The 23,805-nt window shown below is 46.0% G+C and overlaps 1 protein-coding gene across 7 annotated transcripts in view; it reads right to left on the reverse strand.

The window, feature by feature from the left end:
• PPFIBP2 (PPFIA binding protein 2) overlaps nt 1-23,805 on the reverse strand; it is a 158,209-nt gene that overhangs the window by 66,963 nt on the left and 67,441 nt on the right. For 4 of the 7 annotated variants that reach the window (XM_040258465.1, XM_040258464.1, XM_040258459.1 and 1 more), the window contains exon 4: nt 3,877-3,969. In XM_040258465.1, the coding sequence (XP_040114399.1) occupies nt 3,877-3,969 (93 nt within the window). Of the gene's footprint in view, nt 1-3,876; nt 3,970-21,552; nt 21,942-21,967; nt 22,502-23,805 lie in introns of those variants that run through there. The other 3 variants (XM_040258463.1, XM_040258462.1, XM_040258466.1) reach the window with 2 other exon arrangements.

Here is a 23,805-nt window from a genome sequence, read left to right on the forward strand (position 1 = left end):
GGAAATGTCTTAGATGAAGGAAACCCAGGTTATTTTCTTACCTGGCCGGAAAGTCTCAGCCACCACCCTGACAAGGTCGATCACATTTCCGGCTCTTGACAGACTCGGGGGAAAACACCCAGCGGCCACAAGAGTGGCCTCCGGGCCAGACTCTGGCTCCCTATGCCTCCACAGGGCTCCCTCGGCTGGCTTGCCAGGGCTTCTGCCACCTCACGTGGAAGCACAATCCAAACTTCTGTGCAGACGAGCCAATGACCTTCCCCCTCTCATCAGGGTGTGAGGACCGCTCACCTATCAGGCAAGGCTTCTGAAGCAATTAAGGAATGTGGGACGTAAAGGGCATGTATTAGCACTGACAACACTTGGCTGCAGAGAGGTTTTTGCGCTTCACAGGCCAAAACATGACTCTAAGTCATAAATATATACAAGCCACACTGCATAGACAGTAGCAGGAAAAAAAATTGTCTTTCTGAAGAACAGTGAGACTGTCTATTGGAATTGTTAGTTCATAAAAATCCATTTACAATAAGTCATTTAAACTGTACCCAAAATACAGATTGAGAGGATTTTCATAGCCTTCTCTATCAGCAAACAGCCTCAGGACCCTTTTCCTTGTTTGTTATTGAAAGGTGACTCAGAGCAGAAAGAAGAAGGAGCATGAGAAACCTCTGCCAAAATAAAGAAATCAAGTACTGGTAATGATAAACCGAAATCCTCCACAGCCTTGTTTTTAACCAATGGTTGACTCATCACTATTTACATATACATGATGGTAAATTATTTCTCAATCTGTAAAGGAAAGATAGCTGGAGGATGAGCCTTAGTGTGAATTCCTTTATGAGTGTTTAGACAAACTTTATGAATTATAAGGCTCCCTTTTACAGAGGAACTAATCTTAATGAATATAGCTGCTTTAAGCCTTTCATTTTTATGTTCCTAAGTGATTAATGAATCATTGAAACATATTCCTGGAGCTGATGCATGGTGTGCTAACATTTCGATTATAATCCCAAAATGGGCACCTTATCCTTGCTGCCTAACATGATCAGCAGTCTGGGCCTTTCCAACTACTTACTCTACTTTCAAAACAGTAGCATTCCAGGGGTGGCCTTTGCTCCTTGGGTCCCAGAGTTTCTGTTTGGGAAGGATATGCTGTGATTAATCTTACTGTGAAGACTGACACCTAAAGAGTCTATACCCAACTGTGGGGTCATGCACTGGAGTACCCAGAAGAATAATGCATGGTCTCTGGCCCCCTATAGCTTATAGCCCAGCTAATCATATGACTCAAGATACACAGGGCTACAAATACTCTGAACATGAATATTCAGTCTAAGCTAATTACATTCCAATGAAGATATATTAATAAAAGACTTTGGTTTTATTTGCTTTTAATTCTGGAGGCAACAAATTTTGTCCTGATTCCCCTTGTTCTTGTCCAGGTAAACCCAGGAGAACATTCTGGACCAAGGGCTCCAATGAGTTGGGTCTGGCTGAGCTGTCTTGTGAATTAAGCAAGGCTCTCCCATGCTGGGGGTCATGCCCGTTCCATGGAGCCTCTAGAGACAGTGGTGAGCACGTAAGAGCAACTCTGACAGCCTGTCCACAAGCTCCTGGAGGAATAGAAACCACTACAATGGCCAGAAGGAACCTGACACCCTACAGTCCACGGGGTCACAAAGAGTTGGACATGACTTAGGGACCGAACAACAACAATCCACTTCTGACTTTTCTTGTAAGCAGCTTCCCGACTATGCTAGAATTATTTTAATAAGGATTATTCAAGAATTTGGAATTTTAAAACTATCAGCGAGAGTACTTCTGTACTAAACTGCAGTCCTCTAGATTGCCGTGGTTGTTCAGTTGCTAAGTCGTGTCTGACTCTTTTGTAACCCTAGGAACTGTAGCCCTCCAGGCTCCTCCTGGCCATGGGATCTCCCAGGCAAGAATACTGAATTGGACTACCATTTCCTTCCCAGGTCCTCTAAATAGGAATGTCTTATTTCAGCTATGAAGGTTCCTGGTTCAATAGCTTGCAATTTCATTACCGTTTGTAGCAAAATTCTAAATTGGACACTTTTATTAGTCATGTCATTGGGATGGAGGTTAAAATTACACACCTCTCAAAACATCTGCACTTTACTGCTCTATATAATCTGGCCCCTGCTGCCTCTCTAAAGGCAGTTCCCCGGCTTCTTCATGGTCACCAGCTCCAGCCACACAGGCCCTTCCTGTGCTTCCCACACACCAAGATCACTCCCACCTCAGGGTGTGCGCTGGATGGACCTCCTCCTCTGCCTGGAATGTGCTTCTCCCAGTCTCCATGGAGCTCCCTCCCCAGTGCCTGAGGTCTCCTCCTATCAGGGAGGTCTTCCCTGACTACACAGTCCTTATCCTGCTTTATTTTCTTCCATAGTATTCATCATCACCAGAAACATTTTGTGAATTAGTTTATTGTACATACACACACACATGCATGGAAGCTTGAGAACAAGGACTTTGTCTATATTCTTCACAGCTACCTCCCCAGCACCTAAAACCAGGGTCAACTGAGTTGTGGGCATGCAAATATTTTTTAATAAACAAATCAATGAAGTGAAGGAAAAAAAAATCCTAGGATGCAAAATTGTGTAGTTGTATATTTGCCCTGAGCTTAATTTTTTAAAATAGGGGCAGGACAGGAGAAATAAAAAGACTGGAAGAAAAGGCCGTGTTAAATTCTTTTTGACGTCCCAAAGTTTCTAAAATAATATGTTCTATCAATACTTCCATTCATAAAATAAAGTGAAATGAATAAAGAAATAAGGAAAAATAGAAGTGAAAAAGCCAAACATACTGTAGCCTCTAAACATTAGTGCCAACTCTAGTGCTCTAAGCTAAGGCCCATAGTCTAGGGAGAGGCTCAGAATCCTACACTTGCCTCCTCCCTTCTGTTTCACTATCACTCTTAACCACCACCCTCCAAGTTTTTTAGGAGCTGGGATTAGGATATTAGTCTTATTCTCCAAATCATCAGTCACAGTGTCTGATGTGTGAACAGCACTCAGCTTTTCAGAATGTGAAGCAAGTTTTCAGACCCAAAACTATCTTTGACTCTTTGTTTCTGAAAAGTTTTGGAGTTCCTTTCTTCAAAGTAAAGAATCCACCTGCAATGCGGGAGACCTGGGTTCTATCCCTGGGTTGGGAAGATCCCCTGGAGAAGGGAAAGGCTACCCACTCCAGTATTCTGGCCTGGAGAATTCCATGGACTATAGTCCATAGGGTTGCAAAGAGTCGGGCATGACTGAGCGACTTTCACTTTCACTTTTCTTCAAAGTAAGAGAGTCACCAAAGGCTTATTAACCCATGTTAACAGCTCCAGGGGGATTGGGCTCAAAGTGATCAGTTTGGATCCAACTTCAGAAGAATTGAGACTGATCCTGTGAGCATCCATCCTGGGGCTTTTAAAAAGGCTTTATTTTACTAGTGCCATGGGGACACATCTTATCTCCTTTGCAAGACTCCTGGAGGACAGGGCCCCATTTAATCAGCCTGGTCATAGAGCTTCCAGTGCATAGAGGCAAGTACTCTCATGCTGCTGCTGCTGCTAAGTCGCTTCAGTCGTGTCCGACTCTGTGCGACCCCATAAACGGAAGCCCACCCATGATAAATAAATGAATCCATTCACAGCCTCCCAAAGCCAAGGTCAGAGTTAAACTGTGTCCCCAGTTACTTTCTGCTTTGTTTCAGGAAAAGTCTTTTGAGAAACATACACTCTGGGAACAGGAGATACCCCACAGAGAAAACCCTTAGTACTTCCCTCCCACTTAAAGCAGCTACTGCACTGCGGGAGTTGGAGGTAACAGAACAGAGTGATTCCCACCAGAAAGGACTCACCTGTAATATGAGGGACTCCTTATCTCCTTCTAGGCGTGCTAAGCGTTCCTGGTACGTTTCATTACCGGCAGCACTGTGGTGATTTACCTGGGACTAAAGGGAAAATGAAAAAAACACACACTTAAAAGGCTGACAAAACATCTTACCAACTTCCAAATGAAGTGTGCAACTGGTGAGGACAGTTTCACTGATTATCTACGCAAAACAACCCAACTCAACAGGAAACCACAAGATGTCGAAACCACTTCAACAAGGACCAGACCAGATGCCAGCGATAGGTGTGCCATGAAAGTTGGCAAAACCACCCCCTGGATGACCTCACCTTTGGCTAGAGAGGCTCTCATGGAACTCCAGACCCAGTGGTGCTTGACATGACTGGGCGTGTTGGGTCTGGTTTGGTTGGAGGCACAGCCTGCCAGCTGCACCAACAGCAATAAGGGTCCGCCTCTTTGAGGAGACCAGGGAGCTGATACCATTCACCAAGGAACCATATGGGAACAACTCCGGAACAGACCTCCTCTCCTGACTCTCCTGCCAGGGTTCTCCAAAGCCGAGACACTTACAGCATGGAGACCCATCCTAAACACTGCAGAGAGCATGAAGGATGAGGGATGTCAACTGCAAGGCTCTTCATCCACTCACATGTTCCCTTCCAGAAATGGACAATCCCACCCCTCAGTAAGGGCTGTGCCAGCCAGGGTGGTACATGGAGTTGCTGCAGTGCTAGAGCTGAGAAGAGAAAGCCAAGATGAAACGCCTTGAGAAGAACCCAAATGACAGCCAGAGGGATCTTTGGGGCCAAGCAGAAGGAAAACACAGGAAATACAAAGCCAGAAACCATGGAAATCAAAGGTGAAGGAGGTTTGATACAGCAGGAGAGAGGCAAATCTTATAAAATGTCTTGAGCTAGAGACAGGAGCTGCAGTCACTTTCTGGGTGTGTCTGCCCTGGTTGTAGGCAGGGAGGAGGGAGGTAGCTACTAATGGAACTGAACTGGACCAGCATCTCCCACACACTCTCCCTCCACAATGAATTTAAGGCCCAAATCAGAACCACATTCCAACCTTCAGAATGCACTTTCCAATCCTCTTTCATTAAGAAAAGACATTACCTTCCTGACCTTGTCCTGCCCCTTCCCCAGTGCACTGCCTAGGTGAAGGCAGGTGGCAGAGCCAGGCCTGGCTCTAAAAAACAAACAGGGACCAAGAATTCTTTACTCAAGCCTCAGAGTGTCACTTGTGAGAGAAGGACCAGCTGTTTGTTGAAGGTGCAGTGGGAGGGCAAGCCCAGGGGCCATTTCCTAGGGCGGCTGTGCCAGACACAGGCCAGACAGACAGGGCACCCCTGCCATCCCACTGCCTCTTCCTCCAGCCCTTCTCCAGCCTGCATCTTGTTCACTGTTATGGACGCTCTTTCATAGCATAAACAAAGGGCCTTGACAATCACCAAAGGCTTCTCTGTGTTGATAGCAGTTTATTATTATTCCATTAATCAATATTCCAGTCATCCCATGGTCAAACACTGACTAGTATCCAAAGATATAATTATAACCAACATTTTCTCAGAATCTAACGAGAGAGGAAAGTAGTTCTTAACAGCAGGTCAATTGCTTCTATGTCCAAGAACTCACATGATGGCGATTTTCAGAGGAGAGAAAAAATGGAAAGGATCCAGGCATCCAAGTGAAGTTGTGCATGTCCAAACCCAGTGCCCAAGGCAGCACATGCACAGGGCCACCCTGCACTGGCAGCTACCACTTGTCCCATAGGAGGTGAAGGGAAGGCTCCTTCCACAAGACTCCAGTAAACTACCTCACCACCCGGGCCTCTGTCAGATGGAGTGGTATGTTCATGCAGTAAAAGATCTACCGCCACAATCACCCAGAGAAGCAGCTAGTTGACAAAAAAAAAAAGTCAGGAAGTTGACATCGTAAGTTCAGTTAATACACAAACTGCATGCCACAGAGACATAGAAGTAGATTTAAAAAAAAAGATCTGAATCCACTCTAGCAGCCAATGGGAAAAGGGAAGCACAACTGACTTAAAAGATGCACAGATGAGTATGAGAAATTCCAGGTGACTCTAGGAGAAGCACAACTCTTCCTAAAGAAGGGAGAAACTTCCCTTCTTTTCACAGAGAGACTCTGTGTGGTGGGATAAACAATATTCCTGGGGATAGCCTCACAGTAAACAGAGCCAAGCAGAAAACTCACTGCTCTCCTACGATGCTCTCAAATAGGTCAAAGGTTAGTCAATTGATGGGCCAGAGACTGAAGCAATTCCATGGAAACTAATACAATGTGGTCCAAGCACTGTGCTCTAGACACAAAGCAGGCAGTAAGGCAGACATCACCACGCGCCAGGCACTGTTGAGACCACTTTACATATACGAATTCATTTAATCCTTCCGACAACTCTGCTAAAAGGGTGCTATTTTTATTCTAATTTTACACTGAAAGAAACTGCCATGCAAAGTGTATGGACAAGGCACAAATGGATTATTTGTCTAAGTTACTACATATTAAATTAGCAAGCTCTCTGTTATAGCTTAACTGAGGAGCAGATCAGTATAAATTTTGTTTCATATATTGGGATTGTATGAAAGTTCACTTAAAGTATAATATTTAAAAATGCTCTATGAACCTAAATATTCTTTAATAGAGAAGTGGATTAAAAAAAAATAAACTACGGTTCACCCATATTATGTACACTTGTAGCATCGTAACATATGAGGCAAGTATTTACAAACCATCCTACAAATAAAAGACATACTGGATAGTGAAAGTAGCAAGATTCAAACAATCATACAGTTTGATACTAGAAAAAATACTATCCAGGGACTTCCCTGGTGGTCCAGTGGCTGAAACTCTGCGCTCCCAATACAGGGGGCCCAGGTTCAATCTCTGGGCAGGGAATTAGATCCCACATGCTGCAACTAAGACCAGGTGCAGCCAAATAAAATAAATATTAAAAAAAAATACTATCCCGTTCCATAAGTATTGATATATGTATGAAAATATATCAAGTGTCTGGAAGGTTACAGAACAACCCTTAACAGTGCTCTCTTCTGGGGAAATTTCTGGGCTATGAATAGCTGAGACTGGGAGGTTTGGTCAAGATTGGTTTTTACTTTAACCAAAATATTTGAGCTTTTTACAAAAATATATATATACTCAAGTAATTAAAATACACTTCAAAAGCTAGAAGCACTGTTTGAGAAACTAGAAGAGTAGTTCTAGGAGCTTTTTTCCTCCCCTAGCAGACTTGAGTGGCTTCCCAGGTGGCATAGTGGTAAAGAACCTACCTGCCAACGCAGGAGACCTAAGAACCACCGGTTCAATCCCTGGAGTCAGGAAGATCTGAAGGAGGAAATGGCAACCCACTCCACTATTCTTGCCTGGAGAATCCCATGGACAGAGGAGCCTGGCAGGCTACAGTCCATAAGGTCTCAGAGCTGGACTCAACTGAAGCGACTGAGAACACACACACAGCAGACTCGAGAGGCATGTCCTCTGCTGGCAGTCTGCCCGTGTAACTGCTGCTCCTGGCAGAAAAGTCCTTCCCTCAACCCAAGTCACCGTTGTAGAGGAACAGGGCATCTTCCTCTCCTACAGTGTGCAAAAGTCACTGTTCTTCTCCAGCAAGTTTTTAAAAGGTATTAAACAACAGTGAGACAATGTCCCAGACAGAAGTCTGCTGTATTATCATCCTTGGCTTTTGGTAAAGTTCAAAGTCCTGTGTTTTCTCTTACACATAAGGTTGACAGCTCTCAGAAAAACTGCACACAAGCCTTAACCAGGCATAGACCAGGTAAAACACCACTTCTACTTGAAGAACCTGGAAAGCATCAGAAAACAGGGCCAAGATTACTTTAGAATCACCTTGTTGAATGCCAACATTCATCAGCCAAAGGTGTGGATTTGAGCTTTAGTGAATAAATGCATTCTGTCTTCCAATAATTGAGCAATAAGTTCAGTCACTTGTTGGCATCACTCTCGGATTATAAAATGTCAGTATCGTCAGGCCATTAAAGAGCCACATGGCTATGAAAATTATTGAAAAAAAATTAAAAAGACAGATTTGGGACACAACTCTGTTTTGCCTCACTTTAAGAAGAGCTTGCTTTGTCAGAGGGTACACCTGTTTCCTTAATTATAACAGTGGCATTGCGGTAGAAGGTTTAGATCGATACTGAGATCATCAACTGGATCCCTGAGTGATTCCAAGATTTGGGAGTCTCTGAAAAGTCTGGTCCATATTCTCTATTAGGTAAATCGGTGGTGGAGCAGTTGCCCAGCTCTCCATGCATGAAGTCAGAGAGAGAGAACCATGTCAACATTCCACTGAGAAGGAGAAAGTCACACTGAATTCTGAAGGAATCTAATAGAAAGTGCTAAGTTTCTATTCCTCCCCACCTGGGACAGCAAGTGATCTAAAGAGAGTTCAGTACAGTTCTACCCTATTAAGGATGCTCATCCCACTGATGAATATAATTTTTTTAAAACAGAGGTCATTGTTCAATGCACTGTTAGCTCCTAGGCTGGATCTATACAATGAAATTCTGATGAACCCGACTGAAGTGACTTAGCAGCAGCAAGGTGTAATATACATATATTTGATCAAATTTTCTCTTTTCTTTTGATGGTTATTTCTACAAATGTGACAGAGGGGAAAACTGAATCTTCTCATCCAAACTTTCCTTGGTTAGAGCTATTCATGTTAGTTACTTGATATAATGTTTTGTGGGACCAAGAGATATCATGAAGGCAAGGGGCCAGTGTATCCTGAGGAAGTGAAGAGGCGATTACAGATTGCCGCTGCCATTCCTCTTGCACCTCTTACTGAGGGATGCCACAGTGACATATATACCCTCTCACATCACAGAAATGAATCAGCAAGGGTGTTCTTGTGTGTATATTGTCAATATTATTGAAGCCAAACCACCTTTGCTTCTATCAAAGCTTTGCTATCAAGAAGCTGGGCAAAGTCTTGGATAAAGGAATCCGTCCTGTAAAACCCAGATCTCTCCAAGGGAAATATAAAACACAACTCAGAAATACCACATCAAGGTCTTTCCCAGATGCTCAACATCACTAACAGAGAAATGCAAATCAAAATTATGATGAGGACTTCCCTAGTGGTTCAGTGGTTAAGAATCTCCCTGCCAATGCAGGGGACATGGATTCAATTCCTGGTCTGGGAAGATCCCACATACCACGGGGCAACTAAGCTCGTGTGCCACAACTACTGAGTTCCCATGCCCTCCACAAGTGAAGCTGCTGCAATAAGAAGTCCACACTGCAACTAGAGAGTAGCCCTTGTTCACTATAACTAGAGAAAACCTGGGCATAGCAACAGAGACCCAGCATAGACTTAAATAAATAAATAAAGTTTAAAAAGAAAAAAACAATGAGGTACCACCTTACACAGGTCAGAACGACCATCCCCAAAAGTCTACAAATAATAAATGATGGAGAAGGTGTGGAGAAAAAGAAATCTGCCGATTCTGCTGATAGGAGTGTAAATTGCTGCAGCCACTATGAAAAACAGTATGGAGGTTCCTTAAAATATTAAAAGTGGAGTTACCACATGATCCAGAAATCCCACTCCTGGGCATTTATCTGGAGAAAACTTTAATTCAAAAACATATATGTACACCTAGCCAAGACATAGAAATGACCTAAATGTCCATCAACAGATGAACAGATAAGAAGATGTGACATATTCTTATGATGGAGTCTTACTCAGCAACAAAAAGATTGAAATTATGCCATTTGCAGCAACATGGATGGACAGAGAGATTATCATGTTAAGCAAGTCAAAGACAAATATCATATAATATCACTTACTTATGGATCTAAAATATACACATGAACTTATTTATAAAACATAAACAGACTCACTTTGGCCACCTGATGTGAAGAGCTAACTCATTGGAAAAGACCCTGATGCTGGGAAAGATTGAGGGCAGGAGGAGAAGGGGGCGACAGAGGATGAGATGGTTGGATGGCATCACTGACTCAATGAACATGAGTTTGAGGCAAGCTCTGGGAGACAGTGAAGGACAGGGAAGCCTGGAATGGCTGCAGTTCATGGGGTTGAAAAGAGTTGGACATGACTGAGCGACTGAACAACAGACTCACAGCCATAGAAACAAACTTATGGTTACCAAAGAGGAAGAGGGGAGGGAAGGGGTAAATTAGGAACTGGGGATTAACATACACACACTAGTGCACATAAAACCGATAAACAGCAAGATCCTACTGTATAGCACAGGGAACTATGTTCAAAATCTTGTAATAAATATAAAAGAATCTGAAAAAGAATATCTGTATCTATATAACTGAATCACTTTGCTGTACAACAGAAACTAACACATTATAAAATGAACTATACTTCAATTTAAAAAAAAAAAAAAAGGATTTCCCAGGCCTTGAGAGTGATACTGGTGAGTCCTCAGGAACAGAGACAATACAGCGTCTCGACTCCTACGTGCTGTGGCTCTCTTTCTAGAAAACCCAACATGCCACTGATGCTGGGACTGGGCAGGCCTAATGTACAGCTCTAGCAGTCAACAGCCTATAGCAGGGTTATGTTCTAAGCCATCTCTAAATGGAAAAGAGCAGCTTCACAATGAGGAAGCAGGCATGTAGGGTGATCTATGGCTGGGGGTCATGGAGTTGAGCATGCTAGCTCATCAGCTTCAGTCATTAGGAGAGAAGTGGGAGGGTGGAGAGAGGACTGTATGGGCCCGGGAAGGATAGGACTGAACACCAAGATTCCAGCTTGAACAGAGTCTCTACAGAAAGGGCATTTGGGGCTACACAAAGCTTAATCTGAGTCCTGCCCCCTACCTCTTCCATGGGTCAGTAAGGTTTTACCATTAGTTAAGTTCCTCATGCCAAGAGCTGGATGTTAGCAGACTTGAAAAAAAAACACAGGTTTTCCCTATCTTGGGGGTATTGTATTTTTATTAGGGATGAGTTACTTAAGTTATCAGAGGATATTTAAGAAACTGAAAGAAAGTAAGAAAGTGAAGTCGCTCAGTCATGTCTTGACTCTTTGCGACCCCATGGACACCAGGCTCCTCTGTCCATGGGATTTTCTAGGCAAGAGTACTGGAGTGGGTTGCCATTTCCTTCTCCAGGGAACTTCCCAACCCAGGGATCGAACCCAGGTCTCCCACATTGTAGACAGACGCTTTACCGTCGAGGATATTTAAGATGTCCCCTCAAACCCTCATCATTAGTTGTTTCCTCAGTTTCCCTCTTGCTTTCTTGCTGAGAGAAAACAACAGGCTGGGATCATTACCTTCACTGTAACTATTTGGCACAAGTGAGGGTTGCCATCTTCTTGGAGATTTCCTCACCTTTCCCAGCCTCTGATGCGAAGCCTGGATGGTTGAATCCTTCCTCTGAATTTTTAAACTGAGGAACAGATAATGGTAGCAGTTGTGCTAGAAGGTTCTGAGGTTGTCAGTGGCCATGTCTTTTTCCACATGGAAGAAGTTGGTTTGTGACATGAGTCAGCTATGAAACCAGCATTCATGGAAACACAAATGAGAGCCAAGAGAGAGACTGGTGGCATTCTCACCCTGGTTCTTGCTGTCCAAAGACAATGATACAACCCTGCCCTTCCTGTTGGTCCCCTCTTTGGCCTATAGTGGCTCAAACCAAGTTTCAGTTACATGCAACCAAAGTCCTGGCTAAAGCATTTGTCTCAAAGGGTGATCAGTCCAGTAAGTGAAATTTACTCCTGTGGAAACACATTTACTAGAAAGTATTCCTGCTACTAGGATATAGTACTGAATTACAAAGGGATCCTGCCTACTGTTTCCTGAATTGTTTGAACTGGCAATTGTTAAGAAAGAACTGTCAGTTCGGAGCCAACTATAGTTAAAACCAGGAGTATCAGCAAGGGCTAACAGAGATCTGCTTTGTGGCACAGGGTGTGTCTGTGTGGGATGCATGGGGATGAAAGAGGCACCCATTCTCCTTCGTGTGTGAAACAGGTGACTTTATGTCCACTACCTGTTTGCCTCCATTCTTACTTCTCCAGTAGAGCAAGAAGGTTAAGAAGGGAATAATACAAGATGCATTAGGCCCATGGGCATCAACTAGATGTGTTTGGAGGAGAGATGAAATAAAGAAAATTAGGTTAAAGCACAACAAAAATGAACAGGAATCTAAAGTAGGGCTAAAAGACATAGGGTGGATGGGAAATGAATAAATGAAGGGCAACAAGGCTACAAAAACAGGGACTTTCCTGGTGGTCCAGTGGTTAAGAATCAGCCTTCCAATGCAGGGGACATGGGTTCGATCCCTGGTTGGGAAACTAAGATCCCACATGCGGTGGAGCAACTACTAAGCCCGCACTGCAGAACCCATGTGCTGCAACTAGAAAAGCCCATGCACCACCACAAAGACCCAGCACAGCCAAAAAAAAAAAAAAAGAACATAAAATACCTAACAACATGTTTAAGAAGTTATGTTGAAAGAATAACATGCTCTATATAGCTGTACAAATGCCAGGTCTGAAAGCAGCAGCTTCCAGGCTCCACCCTTTGCTCATCTGGACTTCAAGGCAGGGGGGTCCCTGGGGAGATTTTTGAGAGGGGGCTTCCATATTCATGTACAGAATTCCCACAGCCTCCTCCTCCAAAAGGCAGGACCTCCTGCGCAGAGTGACAGCTGGGAATAGTCAGGAGGCGGGGTTGCATTAACCATGTACCAGCTCAGGTAGGTCACCTCATCTCAAGCTCAAACAGAGGAAGCCATACCTCACAGAGGGACCCAGAGGGTCAATTAGGTCATTAAACACAAAGACGTGTGGGAATAAATGTGCACAGTGCTCTTGAGAGCAAGATGCTCTAATGCTTCCTCTGTGTAATATAAATAGTTTTTGAATGATTGTGGAAACATGGAACTCATTTAAATGACTTTGTTTAAGCTAAAAGACCGAAACATAGTTAGACACAGCTCATTCCTTGCACTGTCGGCTTTAATTAACTCATTCTTTTTGCAAGAGAACAAAAAAAGGCAACATTTCCCATACACACCTATGAAGTATCTAAAGATCTGAACAAGCAACCCACGGGAACAATAACCCAAATGCTTTGGGGCTGGAAAGAAACAAAGTGTCTAAGGAACAACATAGAACCCACTGTTAGCTAAGAGCTCTGGAATCATGCCTGCGGTGCCAACAGCTGAGAACCTGCGCCAACAGCTGAGAACCTGTTCTTTCCATTGTCCCTGAAAACGTGCCCACATTTGGAGTCATATCTACATGGCCAGTCTTTCTTTTCTATGAGCATCCTACTACCGTACTATAAGTCCTCGGTGCTACATATATGCTTATGATCACCACAAAGAGAATTTCGATAGTTAATAATGGCCAATCATAAATACTTAAATTTTTTTCCTGTTCCAATCTGAAACTCAGGTCAATTAGTTAAACATGAGTTTTCCAGCTGAACCCCCACCCAAGCCCCTGGCAGCCTCCTCAGAGTCATCAGCCTCTGACTCTAGTGGCCAGATTCCCTAATGCTTGCTCACTCTTGGCCTGGTCCCTCCATTGTACTGAGTAGCTTGGCCAAGGGATGGCCATATTAGGTCTCCGCAGAATTCTAGAGTGGGTGAGTGCCACAGATGCAGGCCATGAGGAATCCCCAGGGGTCTGACTCGTTCACAGGCTGGCTGGCCTCTGCCGGGAGGGTGTGCCTTCTTCCTGTGCTCTGGTACATCCTCAGGGGTGTTGAGTGAGGGCAGTTCTGCAGCATTCCTTTGGGGGCATGTCCTAGGGGTCCTCCTGTCAGCATGGCACCTCACTGAATATGAGGAAAGAGCTGGTTCCAGAACAGTCAAGTGGGGTGGAGGAGAGGCCGCGTGGGGGTGTCATTTGGTATGCGGGCACGGACTGTGGGAAAAGACTAAAGCAGTCAGCTCCCCAGTGAGACAGCTCCAGTCATGTTTCCAGGCTGCCTAGTCAAGGGGATCATATCAAATCCGGAAAACCCATCTAAAGGGAGCCATGGCTGCCAGGCCCAGGGAGATGTCAAAGTCACTAAGGCTATAACTTCAAGCTTAGGACCACCACTCACATATCAAGCTTTTTAGAAACTTGGAAAATGTAGACCTTGAAAAATAAGGGTGAGAGGGCTTCCCTTGTCCAGTGGATAATAATCTGCCTTGCAACGCATGGGACATTGGTTCAATCCTTGGTCTGGGAAGATCCTACGTGCCACGGGGCAACTAAGCCCATGTGCCACAACTACTGAACCTGTGCTCTGGAGCCTGGGAGCTGCAACTGCAGAGCCCACGTGCCACACCTACTGAACCTGGGTACCCTAGAGCCTGTGCTCTGCAACGAGAGAAGCCACCGCAATGAGAAGCCCACACACCACAACTGGAGAGTAGCTCTCACTCACCTCAACTAGAGAAAGCCCATGCCTGCAGCAACGAAGGCCCAGTGCAGCCAAAAATAAATTAAAAACTAATAAAATTACACATTAAAAAGGGGGAAACCAAAAAATTTAAAAATAAAAAGTAGATCATAAAAGCTACAATTCCTATTACATGGTTCCGGTGTAACAGGCAAGGAAGCCAAATGGAATGAGTGCAGGCAGGTGCTTGTAACAAGGAAAGCCTCTCCTCAATATTTTGGTTAAGGAGTTTAAGGGCCTTCTGGCAGTTATTATAAAGCCACTTTTTCTAGATAAGGAACAACTAAGCCAATCCATTATCTTTGGCACAGAACTTCTTTGAAATGCAGTGTGAACAGAGCACAATCAAATCCTTAGCTACCAGGACTCCAACAAGAGAGATCTTATCCTGACTTTGACCTGCTTATGCCCTTGGTTGCAATTTTGTAAGAGGTGACTGAGGGTTGCCAGTGGGGTCATCACTATCAAATATTTCACCATTAGGGAAGAGCAAAGCAAAGTTCACAAAGAGCAACCAATGTTTATGCAATCATGTTTCATTCATTAATTATTCAGTGACTCAAATATTCCTGAACACCTATGAGGTGCCACGCTCTGTGCTAGGCAGTCCCTGCCTTGAAAAGGCTCTGTAGTTGTACAGTTAGATGTCATAAGCCAGCAGGAGTGGCACAGGGGATGGATGAATCAATAATACCTTCAAGGGAGTGGAGTGGATCTATAGTGGAGTGCTTACTTGAAAGACTGTCTTGAAAACAATGAAGGAATTCCCCCAGAAGAAGAGAGAACAGCACCTTTAGAAAGAGTCTTCCTGATACAGCTAGGCTATCTGTGAAACCATGACAATCGCCACCCTTCAGCTACTCTGGGTCTCCAAGAACACAGAAAACAAAGGATGTCTCGAAGACTGTCTGTAAGCTTTCCAACCAAGGAGCTGGTGTGATGTACATGAAGGCTTGTAATTGATCATCGTGGAAAGTAGAATGAGGGAGAGAGAGGAATGCATTTGATTAACCAAGATCTTGTTCCAAAATAATAGCCTTGCATGAGCTTAGTCTCTGCTCAATTCTCTTGATCACATGGCTGGATGCATAGGGAACCTACGACACTTGACTGTACAAGTGATATTTATAAGTGTGTTGGTATCTTGCAAAGGGATTATATTAAAGCCAGGAGCAGAGTAAAAACAGGAGCCTCTTTGAGTAGTGCTCTTTCCTCACCTTGCCAACTCCAAACCCAATTCATGATTATTAAAAACACCTGTCAGAGATGGGCAGCATCAGGTATCAGGGTTGGGGACAGCAGGGGCACTGTGACTGTTTTAATGATTCACTTGGAATCATTAGAAGCAAACTTCCAGATGCTTCTTGGCTCTTTAGATAGAAGGTTGAGACAATCCAAGAATCAAACAGGTATGAAAGATCCATAGGTGGAAAACATGGGAGTAGGTAAAGGCCAAAGTAAGGGGCTGGTCCTTTGGTCACAAGAACTGTATTAGCCCTACAAGATGCCCAAATGGGAATGAATTCTAGGGGAAATGAATGAGAAGTGTTACTTGGGAACTAGAGGTGATAACATTACAGAAGAACTTTGAAAGCTTTCTTAGGGACAAAGCCAGTATGAAGTGGGTCTGGGGGTAAGTAACCAGGAAGGAGTGCAGATGGTGAGTTTTTAGCCTGCTTTCAATTTCAAGATTCCCGATGGTGAAAGGAACGTTAAGGCAGCATAGAGAGAGAACATAGTCAGAGAGTTTTTTTTTTCTCTAAGAATTACAGAGGAATTTTCTGCCAAGGACAAGGGACAAGTAGGCAGGGCCGAGTAAATAAATAGAAGAAACAATCAGAGAACAAGAGGATGTAGAACAGCTTTGGATCAGGAGGACAAGATACCAGGATAGCCTTGGCAGAGAGAAGGGACTCTTGACCCATGAAATCAAAGGAAACTAAAAAATAATGGTTGTGAACACTGTTACATTTTGTGGTGAAGGGAAGATGAGATACTCATCTATATGTGGCAAATTTCTTAGTAGGCGGTGACATCAAGTGAGAGGGGGTCAAGATTGGGGACCGATGGAAAAGTATGAAAGAGCTGATACTGGGATGAGGCGGACAGAGAATGCAGGGAGGAGTCAAGTGATCACCCCCCTGCCCCGCCCACCCACCACGTGCTGTTGCCAGCTCCCAGAACTACCCGTGGCTGTACTGCTCTGGAGAACCTGCAAGCTGCTCAGCAAATGACCCTGGTATGATGCCACTTTGTTAAACCCTACTGGGAAAGAGGCATGAGGCCCTCTTCAAACAGCTGGTACACAGGAGTCACAGGTGCTGGTGGTCAGAGGTGGCAGAATTTGAGCTCCTAAATTATATTGGGGAATATGATGGGTAGGTACACTGGGGGCATTGGCTAAAAGTGGGATGTACCCTTGGGAAACGGGACAGCTATAACAGGGGACATGCCTTTCCCTGGAGAAGGGCATAGCAACCCACTCCAGAAGTCTTGCCTGGAGAAGCCCCATGGACAGAGGAACCTGAGGGCTATAGTCCATGGGGTCACAAAGAGTTGGAAATGACTGAGGGACTAAGCACAGCACCGAAGAACTTTGGGTAGCCATACTGACTGTCACCCTCCTTCTGGTCTGAAAATACCTCTCTCCAGAATCAAGGCTGGGCACATGACTCTGCAATAACCAGAGGCTGTCAGTTGTGGCCAAGGTGATCATCGTCGTAACACCTATGAAGCACTTTCTAAGCACTTTACAGACATTGAATTACTTATCTATATTTTACAAACAAGAGAGCTGAATATCTGGGAGATTAATCAACTGTCCAAGGTCACACAGAGCTGAGATATGAACCCAAGGAGTTGGACACAGAGATCTGTGGTCTTAGCCAATAGGAGCAGCTGTCACAGAAGCCGCTGCCTACTTCAACCTCAACTTCACTGCAGTCTGACTTGAGAGCAAGACAAATCAATGTCTGGGGCCAGGATGTCTTCCCAGCTCTTCTGGCCCAAGTGGCCAGGCTACTGGATCAACCATTTGAGCACCAGATGACACAGAATAAAGTCTTACATTAACAGTCTGACCTCATTCCACATTCTACTACAGAACCCAAGCCAATTGCATGGAGGAGTCATGGTGATTACATTTTTGACTTTTATTTTGTGGTGGGGGGGTGGGGGAGGGATGGCGGACAGGGTTATGACTTTAGTTTGGAATTCAGTTTCAACAGAGTTCTAGAAGCCAGCAGCAGTATGAAGATGCTGACAAGTACTGGGGTTTCTGTTCCTGGGAAAAAGCTCCTGCTCAGGGGGCTGTGGGTGAACCTCACAGACCCTGCCTCTAGCTATTTTAAGAGGTTCTTTCAGGACTATGTGGGTTAGAGCCACTCAGATCTCAAAGCGGGGCAGGTGTGAACTGCTTGTGAGTCTGGCCTGTCAGGAACCAGACAGCTGAACAGCGGAGGCCCTCTGGATGCTCGTGGCAGATTACCTTATCCCAGGGCTCTGCCTGTTGGGGAAGGAGCTGGAGGACCAGCCCTGGTCAGCCTTCTCTCAGTAGCCATAGCCAAGCTGGCCAGAGCAATATCCACTGGGGCCTCTGGCTACTCACGGTGGGCCAGGTCCCAGCTGTATCCCATAGGGCTTTGGTTTGAGACTTTGACCTAAAATGTGGAAAGGGGCCCTAAGTGGAAGGAATGATGGCCTAAGATGCACTCCAAGGAGAGAAGAGAACATCCCATCTGCTCAAGATCTCCCTTCCTGGTTATGGCCAGTAGCAGTTAACTTTTACTGAATGTTCCCTCATGCATGGTACTCTGCTAAGCATTTGACATGCATTATCTTACTTGACCCTCATAAAACCTGTATGTGGCAGGCACTTTTATCTTCCTTATTTTATAGATGAGGAAATCCAAGATTTGAGGTAATCTGCCTAAAATCACACAGCAAAGCCAAGAGCCCAACCTAGGCTTTACTTCAAATTGCTTGTTCTTAACTAAAACAATATGTAGTATCCCATCCCCTAAAGGCCACAAGACAATGTCTCTCTTCTCACAAATGCTTTCCTCTATCCCAGTGCATTCTTGGCCATAAACATCTCCCTTACAGCTTCCAAATTCAAAGACTGTCTTGCTCTGAGGCATCACCCTCTGGGACCGGTGCAAGAGCAAGTGTTCCTGCGCCTCTGCCGGGCCACACCTCATCCCCGTACCTATTCTGCCACAACCACCCCTCTGCATGGGAACATGAAAGAGCGTGTTTCCACCTTCAAAAACCTGGGCTAAGGACTTCCCTGATGGCGAAGGGAATAGGAATCCACCGGCCAATGCAGGGGACGCAGGTTCAATCCCTGGTCTGAGAAGATTCCACATGCCACAAAGCAACTAAGCTGCGTGCCACAGCTACTGATGCCTGCACGCCTAGAGCCTGTGTTCCACGAGAGAAGCCACCACAATGAGAAGCCCGAGAGAACCATGAGAGGAGTAGCCCCTACTCACTGCAACTAGAGAAAGCCCACGTAACAACAACAACAACAAAAAGGCAATGAAGACCCAGCGCAGCCAAATAGGAAGAAAAAAAAAATCTGGGCTAAGAGAAACCTGCTCCCTAAGCCACTGAGGCTTAAGAAAGCACGTGAGAAGCAGTGGGTGAGCCAGGCAAATGGAAAGTACTAGAGACTCGGGCTGGAGTCCAGTAGGTGCAGTACAGGGATGAGGTCAGCAAAGGACACAGAAGGCAGGGAGTATACCTGGGAGCTCAGGAGAGTAGATATAAAAGGCGAAACTGAAAGGTAAGTTGAGGCCAGGTTTAAAAAGTGTCTTAAAGCCCACCAGGCAGAAAACTCTGAGCTTTCTCATTCAGACTAAGGGCAAGTCCTGAGCTTATGATCAGGGTCACAGGATGAAAGTGAATTTTTTTTTTTTAAGGGGATTTTAAAAAGAATCTGACAGTAGTGTTTAAGGTAGAAAATAGGAAAGATACCAATTATACTACCTATGACATATCTAATACTTTGTGCTTTTCTTTTTTTAATGCTCCTTAAAACTAGAAGAAAAATATGTTTTGCTATGAGTCACCTACAGAGGGGTCTGAATTCTCCTCACCTAGCGCGTCCCTTCCTTCCACGGGAGCCAGAGCTGCCGACCTGGGCTTCAGGACAAAAGAGCCTTCTTACATTGCCTCACATGCAGGATTAATTTCTCCGCAGACAGAACTTCTGCACAAGGTACAACATCTATCCCAGCAGCTGGGACACTGAGTGATCCCAAGCACATCACAGCTCCTGGTCCCAAGACCTCCTGGTTAAAGACCTTCAGTTGGATATAGGACAATAAAGACGAAGTGATGGGAAGGGCACCTCTTATCTCCTCCAAAGCCTCTTTAGTAAGGTTTTTACAATTCTTAAGACAATGATGTGAATCTTTGCTAAAATGTCTGGTCACCTTAGCACACTCTTTAGTGGCTGCAATGACCCCATTCCAAAGCTGGACAGAGGCTGAGCACAAACAGGATTCCTGCTGGGTTCTAAACCCATAATTTTCTACATATTTGGTTGAAGAAATGAGGGTAGAGAACTGGACTGGGAGACAGAGAACAGGGTCGAAGATCAGGCTGCACCACTAATAGCCATGAGGTTCTTAGCCTCTTGGACTTTTTTAAATGAGGGGTTCGTACTAGTTGATCCCAACAAACCCTTGAGCTAATTTGGTTCATTTGCCTTGCTTTTTGCAGCACAGCTTACCATACACCACATCATAGCTAGAGTAATTTTCTTAAAATACAAATTATATCCCTCAACGTATCTCATTCCACTTCCAAGCAGCAAGTCTCCCATTATGCAAACCCTGACCCCCACAACCTGCCCACCACCCTCCCTGTCCTCTGTGCTCCGGGACCCCGCCCACATCTCTCTCCATTACTGAGTTCACATATGTGTTCTTTACCCCAGTTTTCACCAGACTCACTCCTACTTCTTCACTTTTCAGTGAAGTGTTACTTCCACAAAGAGGGTCCTGACCACTCTTTCTCAATCAGTAACAGTCCTTTGGGATGGCCATTTAACAGTTCCTCTTCTTGGCAGTATCTATCAACTTGTAAATTTCAAGCTTATTTCCTGGGGACTGTTTAACTGCAGTTTCCCAAGCAATGTATGGAAGATCCACAAGAGCAGAGACTGGTTTTACTTTGTTGCTTACGACTGGACACCCTGTACCCAGAACTGGGTAAGTATTTGCTGAGTGAGAGGTGCAGAGGATGCCCACAGAAGCCAGCAGGCCTAGTGTTGGGGTGTGGGGGTCGGGGACCTTCCAAGCCGGGCACTGTGTGTCCCTCCTGTTCTTCTACAATATCAGATCTCTTATCTGTCAGCTGCTTTTGCCCTTCCTGCTTCTGGAGACATCCTGCCTCCATGTGAAACTTAACGGATACCCATCTTTGCCAGCTCAGTTGTTGTTCAGTTGCTAAGTGGTGCCCGACACTTTTGTGGCCCTATGGACTGTAGCCCGCATCAGGCTCCTCTGTCCATGTGGTCTCCAGGCAAGGACACTGGAGTGGGCTGCCACTGCCAGTTCAGAGATGGTGACAAAAAAAGCAAGAGCATGGTTTCTGTGAACGTGGATGCGACTCCAGCCCCCAACATTCGCCCACTGTCGCTCACTCCACACACTCATAAAGAGTCGACAGGAGCAACTTGAAACCCAAACCCTTGGCCGCTGGAAAACACGCAGAACTCCCAGGGCCTCCCCCGGAAACGCGGCAGCTCTTTCGGCTGACAGCTGACTAATCTCCATGCCGGATAACTTCCGAGCAGGGGAGAAGCCCGATAACTTGTGAACCCTGTGTGGTTGAAAGGCAGCGGCTTCTTCTCCGAGTCCTCACACCAAAAAGCGGTGGATGCTTTTTTCTGGTCACGGTGTTTGGACCCTCCAACTGTTCAAGTGCCAGAGTCAAAAATAAGGAACTTTCCTCACTTCATTGTTGCCTTTCTGCACAGAGGCTCATTCACTAGAATGTCAGAGGAGAAACAAAGACAGCTGACTGTTTTCTCCCCAAGTGTCTATAATTAGATTCTCATGGAGAACTTGGCGGCAACAGGGCTTCACTGGACAAACACCTCCCCCCCCCTCAATACACACACACACACACACACACACACACACACACACACAGACACAGATACACACAGTCTCTCTCTCCTCACTCATCTCGACGGAGACCCACACAAAGCAGTCAGTCACTTACCCGCTTCAGCCACGCGAAATGCTTGTAAACATCAATGTCCCCATCCATGCTGGGCACCCATGTCAGCAGTTAGATTCCTTGGTTGAAAAAGCCCTCTTTCTGGCCAGATACCAAAGTCTCTCCTCTTTCTTGCCTCTGCCCCCTCCCCCTCAGGAACGTCAAGCTGTGTTCAGATTTCCCCACGTCCCTGGCCTGCGTCCTTCAGTCTTGCCCTGAGAGGTTTCAGAGACACAGCAGCTCAGACCAGACCGTGCTGCTCCCGTATCCGCCCCCACAGACGCACACAGGCACCAGCTCTGGGACGCAGAGCCTGCAGAGTGAGGGAACCTAGCAAAAGGTGGGGGAGACAGACAGACTTGGACAAGAGTTGTAAACACACACACACACACACGAACATTCTTTTTGGTGATAATACCAGAGGCTGCCAGAGGGAAATAGTCCTGAAGAAAATTCCTCGTCTGGCTTCCCCCTTCTGGAGTGGCTGGAACTCATTAGGGAGAGACCCCGGTTTCCTGTCTCTGCTCCATTCTGCATTTACCCACAGGCTCCCAGCTGCTCTTGGTTTATCTGGGACTGGGGAGAGGACTAAAAATAAGTGCAGCTCTTGGAGGACTGCTGGTTCCCACACAGCCTGACCCCCACCCAGCAGCCCACGCCTACCCTTTCTCTTCCAGGCTGGCGATGGGCTGTGCCCTGAGGGAAGCTGATTGTTTCCAAAAAAGAAAAGACTCAGAACCAGCTCCAGTTCGGCTTCTTGGCCCGGCTGGGGGTTTGCCATCCTGGGTGCTGGCGGCACCATCCAGTGTTGCCGCCTTGGAGAGCTCTGCTGCCAGCCGTCGCTCCGGGGCTCCCTGAGGCCGCATTCTGCACAGGGACAGGTGGGAAAGAGCGAGTCCCAGGCCTGCCTCGCTGGCGGTCCCCACCCCAGACGTGTGTCCGTGAGGTCTAGGGAGCGCTCCAGGTAGGAGCCCTGGGAAGGTAGTAGCCTGAAGAAACGGGGAGCTGGGCCTGCCTTCCTACTGGCAGGTCCCATGCTGGCTTTCCAGGGTGGTCTCCCCAGCACTCCCCACATGCTGGCCCCCTCCTCTTCACATTCCCACCTCCTTTGAGAGCTCTCTTAACAACAGCTTTTCTCCCTTGCCCAGCCCGCAACGTGTGGCCGTTGGCTCTGACTGGTTATGAAAGCGGTCTTTGATGTGGGTGCAAGGGGAACTGTGGTTACATGCAAGGGCTCTGAGCTCCGCTGCCATAAATGACTTGCAGACACACATCTTATGACTGCGTGGGCCTTCCCGGAGCACCTTGGGAGTCAGCAGGGAGTTTCCTGGAGCTCCCAGCCTCAAGAGAAGGCATGCTGCTTATCATGGTATCTTCGCTGTCCACAACCCAGAAGCAGGGCCTGAGGACAAAGCAGAAAACACGCACAGTCCCCCGCAGGCTGGTTCCGTCCACAGAGGACACAGAGGCGGCAGGAGGAGGGCTCTGGCCAGCAGCTGGCACGAGGGGGAGGAGTAGATTCCTGGAGACACACCCAGATCAGAGGCCAGAAAGAAAAAGCAGGCTCAGCTGCCCATGCCCTGAGCTCTCAAGCCTTCTTCTGGCCTCTGGCCCAGTTCCAGAGTGCAGTGTGAGTCCTACTTGCCGAGGTCCCCTGACCTGGACTAGGGCAGGATGTGCTAGTCAAGATCCCTAAGGTTGCAGGGGTAGCTAGACCTTTCTTTTTTTTTTTTCTGTCTAAAAACCTGGAAAAGTCTTCATTTTCGTCAATACACATTTGCCCAGCATCCAAAGCAACTGAAACCAACTTCCTGCTCTGGGCAAATGAAGAATTTCCACGTGCCACGTAATAAAGGTATTTCTGGGGTGTTGGGGAGGAAGAAGCAAAGTCAATTTGAGGGTCTGTATGGTGAAAGGCCTGTACACCCTTGGAGACAGACTGGTATCCTTTGGAAGGTTCCAGTGTGAGAGGAGAAAAGAGAGGACTGGGCAGCAATGTAGCTGCCTTCCACTGCACGTGGGCTGGCTCCCTGGTACCCATGCCCCTCCCCACATCACCGCCTGCCCTGTGGTACTCAATCACACCTGTTCCCACTTCGGACAGGAGGACGTGTGTCTGAGCTCTGATTCACATCTCTAGTTTCTACACCTAGCACAATTCTTAGCACACAGTAACAACTTCAATGATCTTTGAATGAAAGAATGAGGCTTAAATGGTGAAACTGGCAAGATAAGCCTGAAACTACTTGGAGGGAA

The sequence above is a fragment of the Oryx dammah genome, unplaced genomic scaffold (assembly GCF_014754425.2).
Source record: "Oryx dammah isolate SB20612 unplaced genomic scaffold, SCBI_Odam_1.1 HiC_scaffold_17, whole genome shotgun sequence".
Classification (NCBI taxonomy): Eukaryota; Metazoa; Chordata; class Mammalia; order Artiodactyla; family Bovidae; genus Oryx; species Oryx dammah.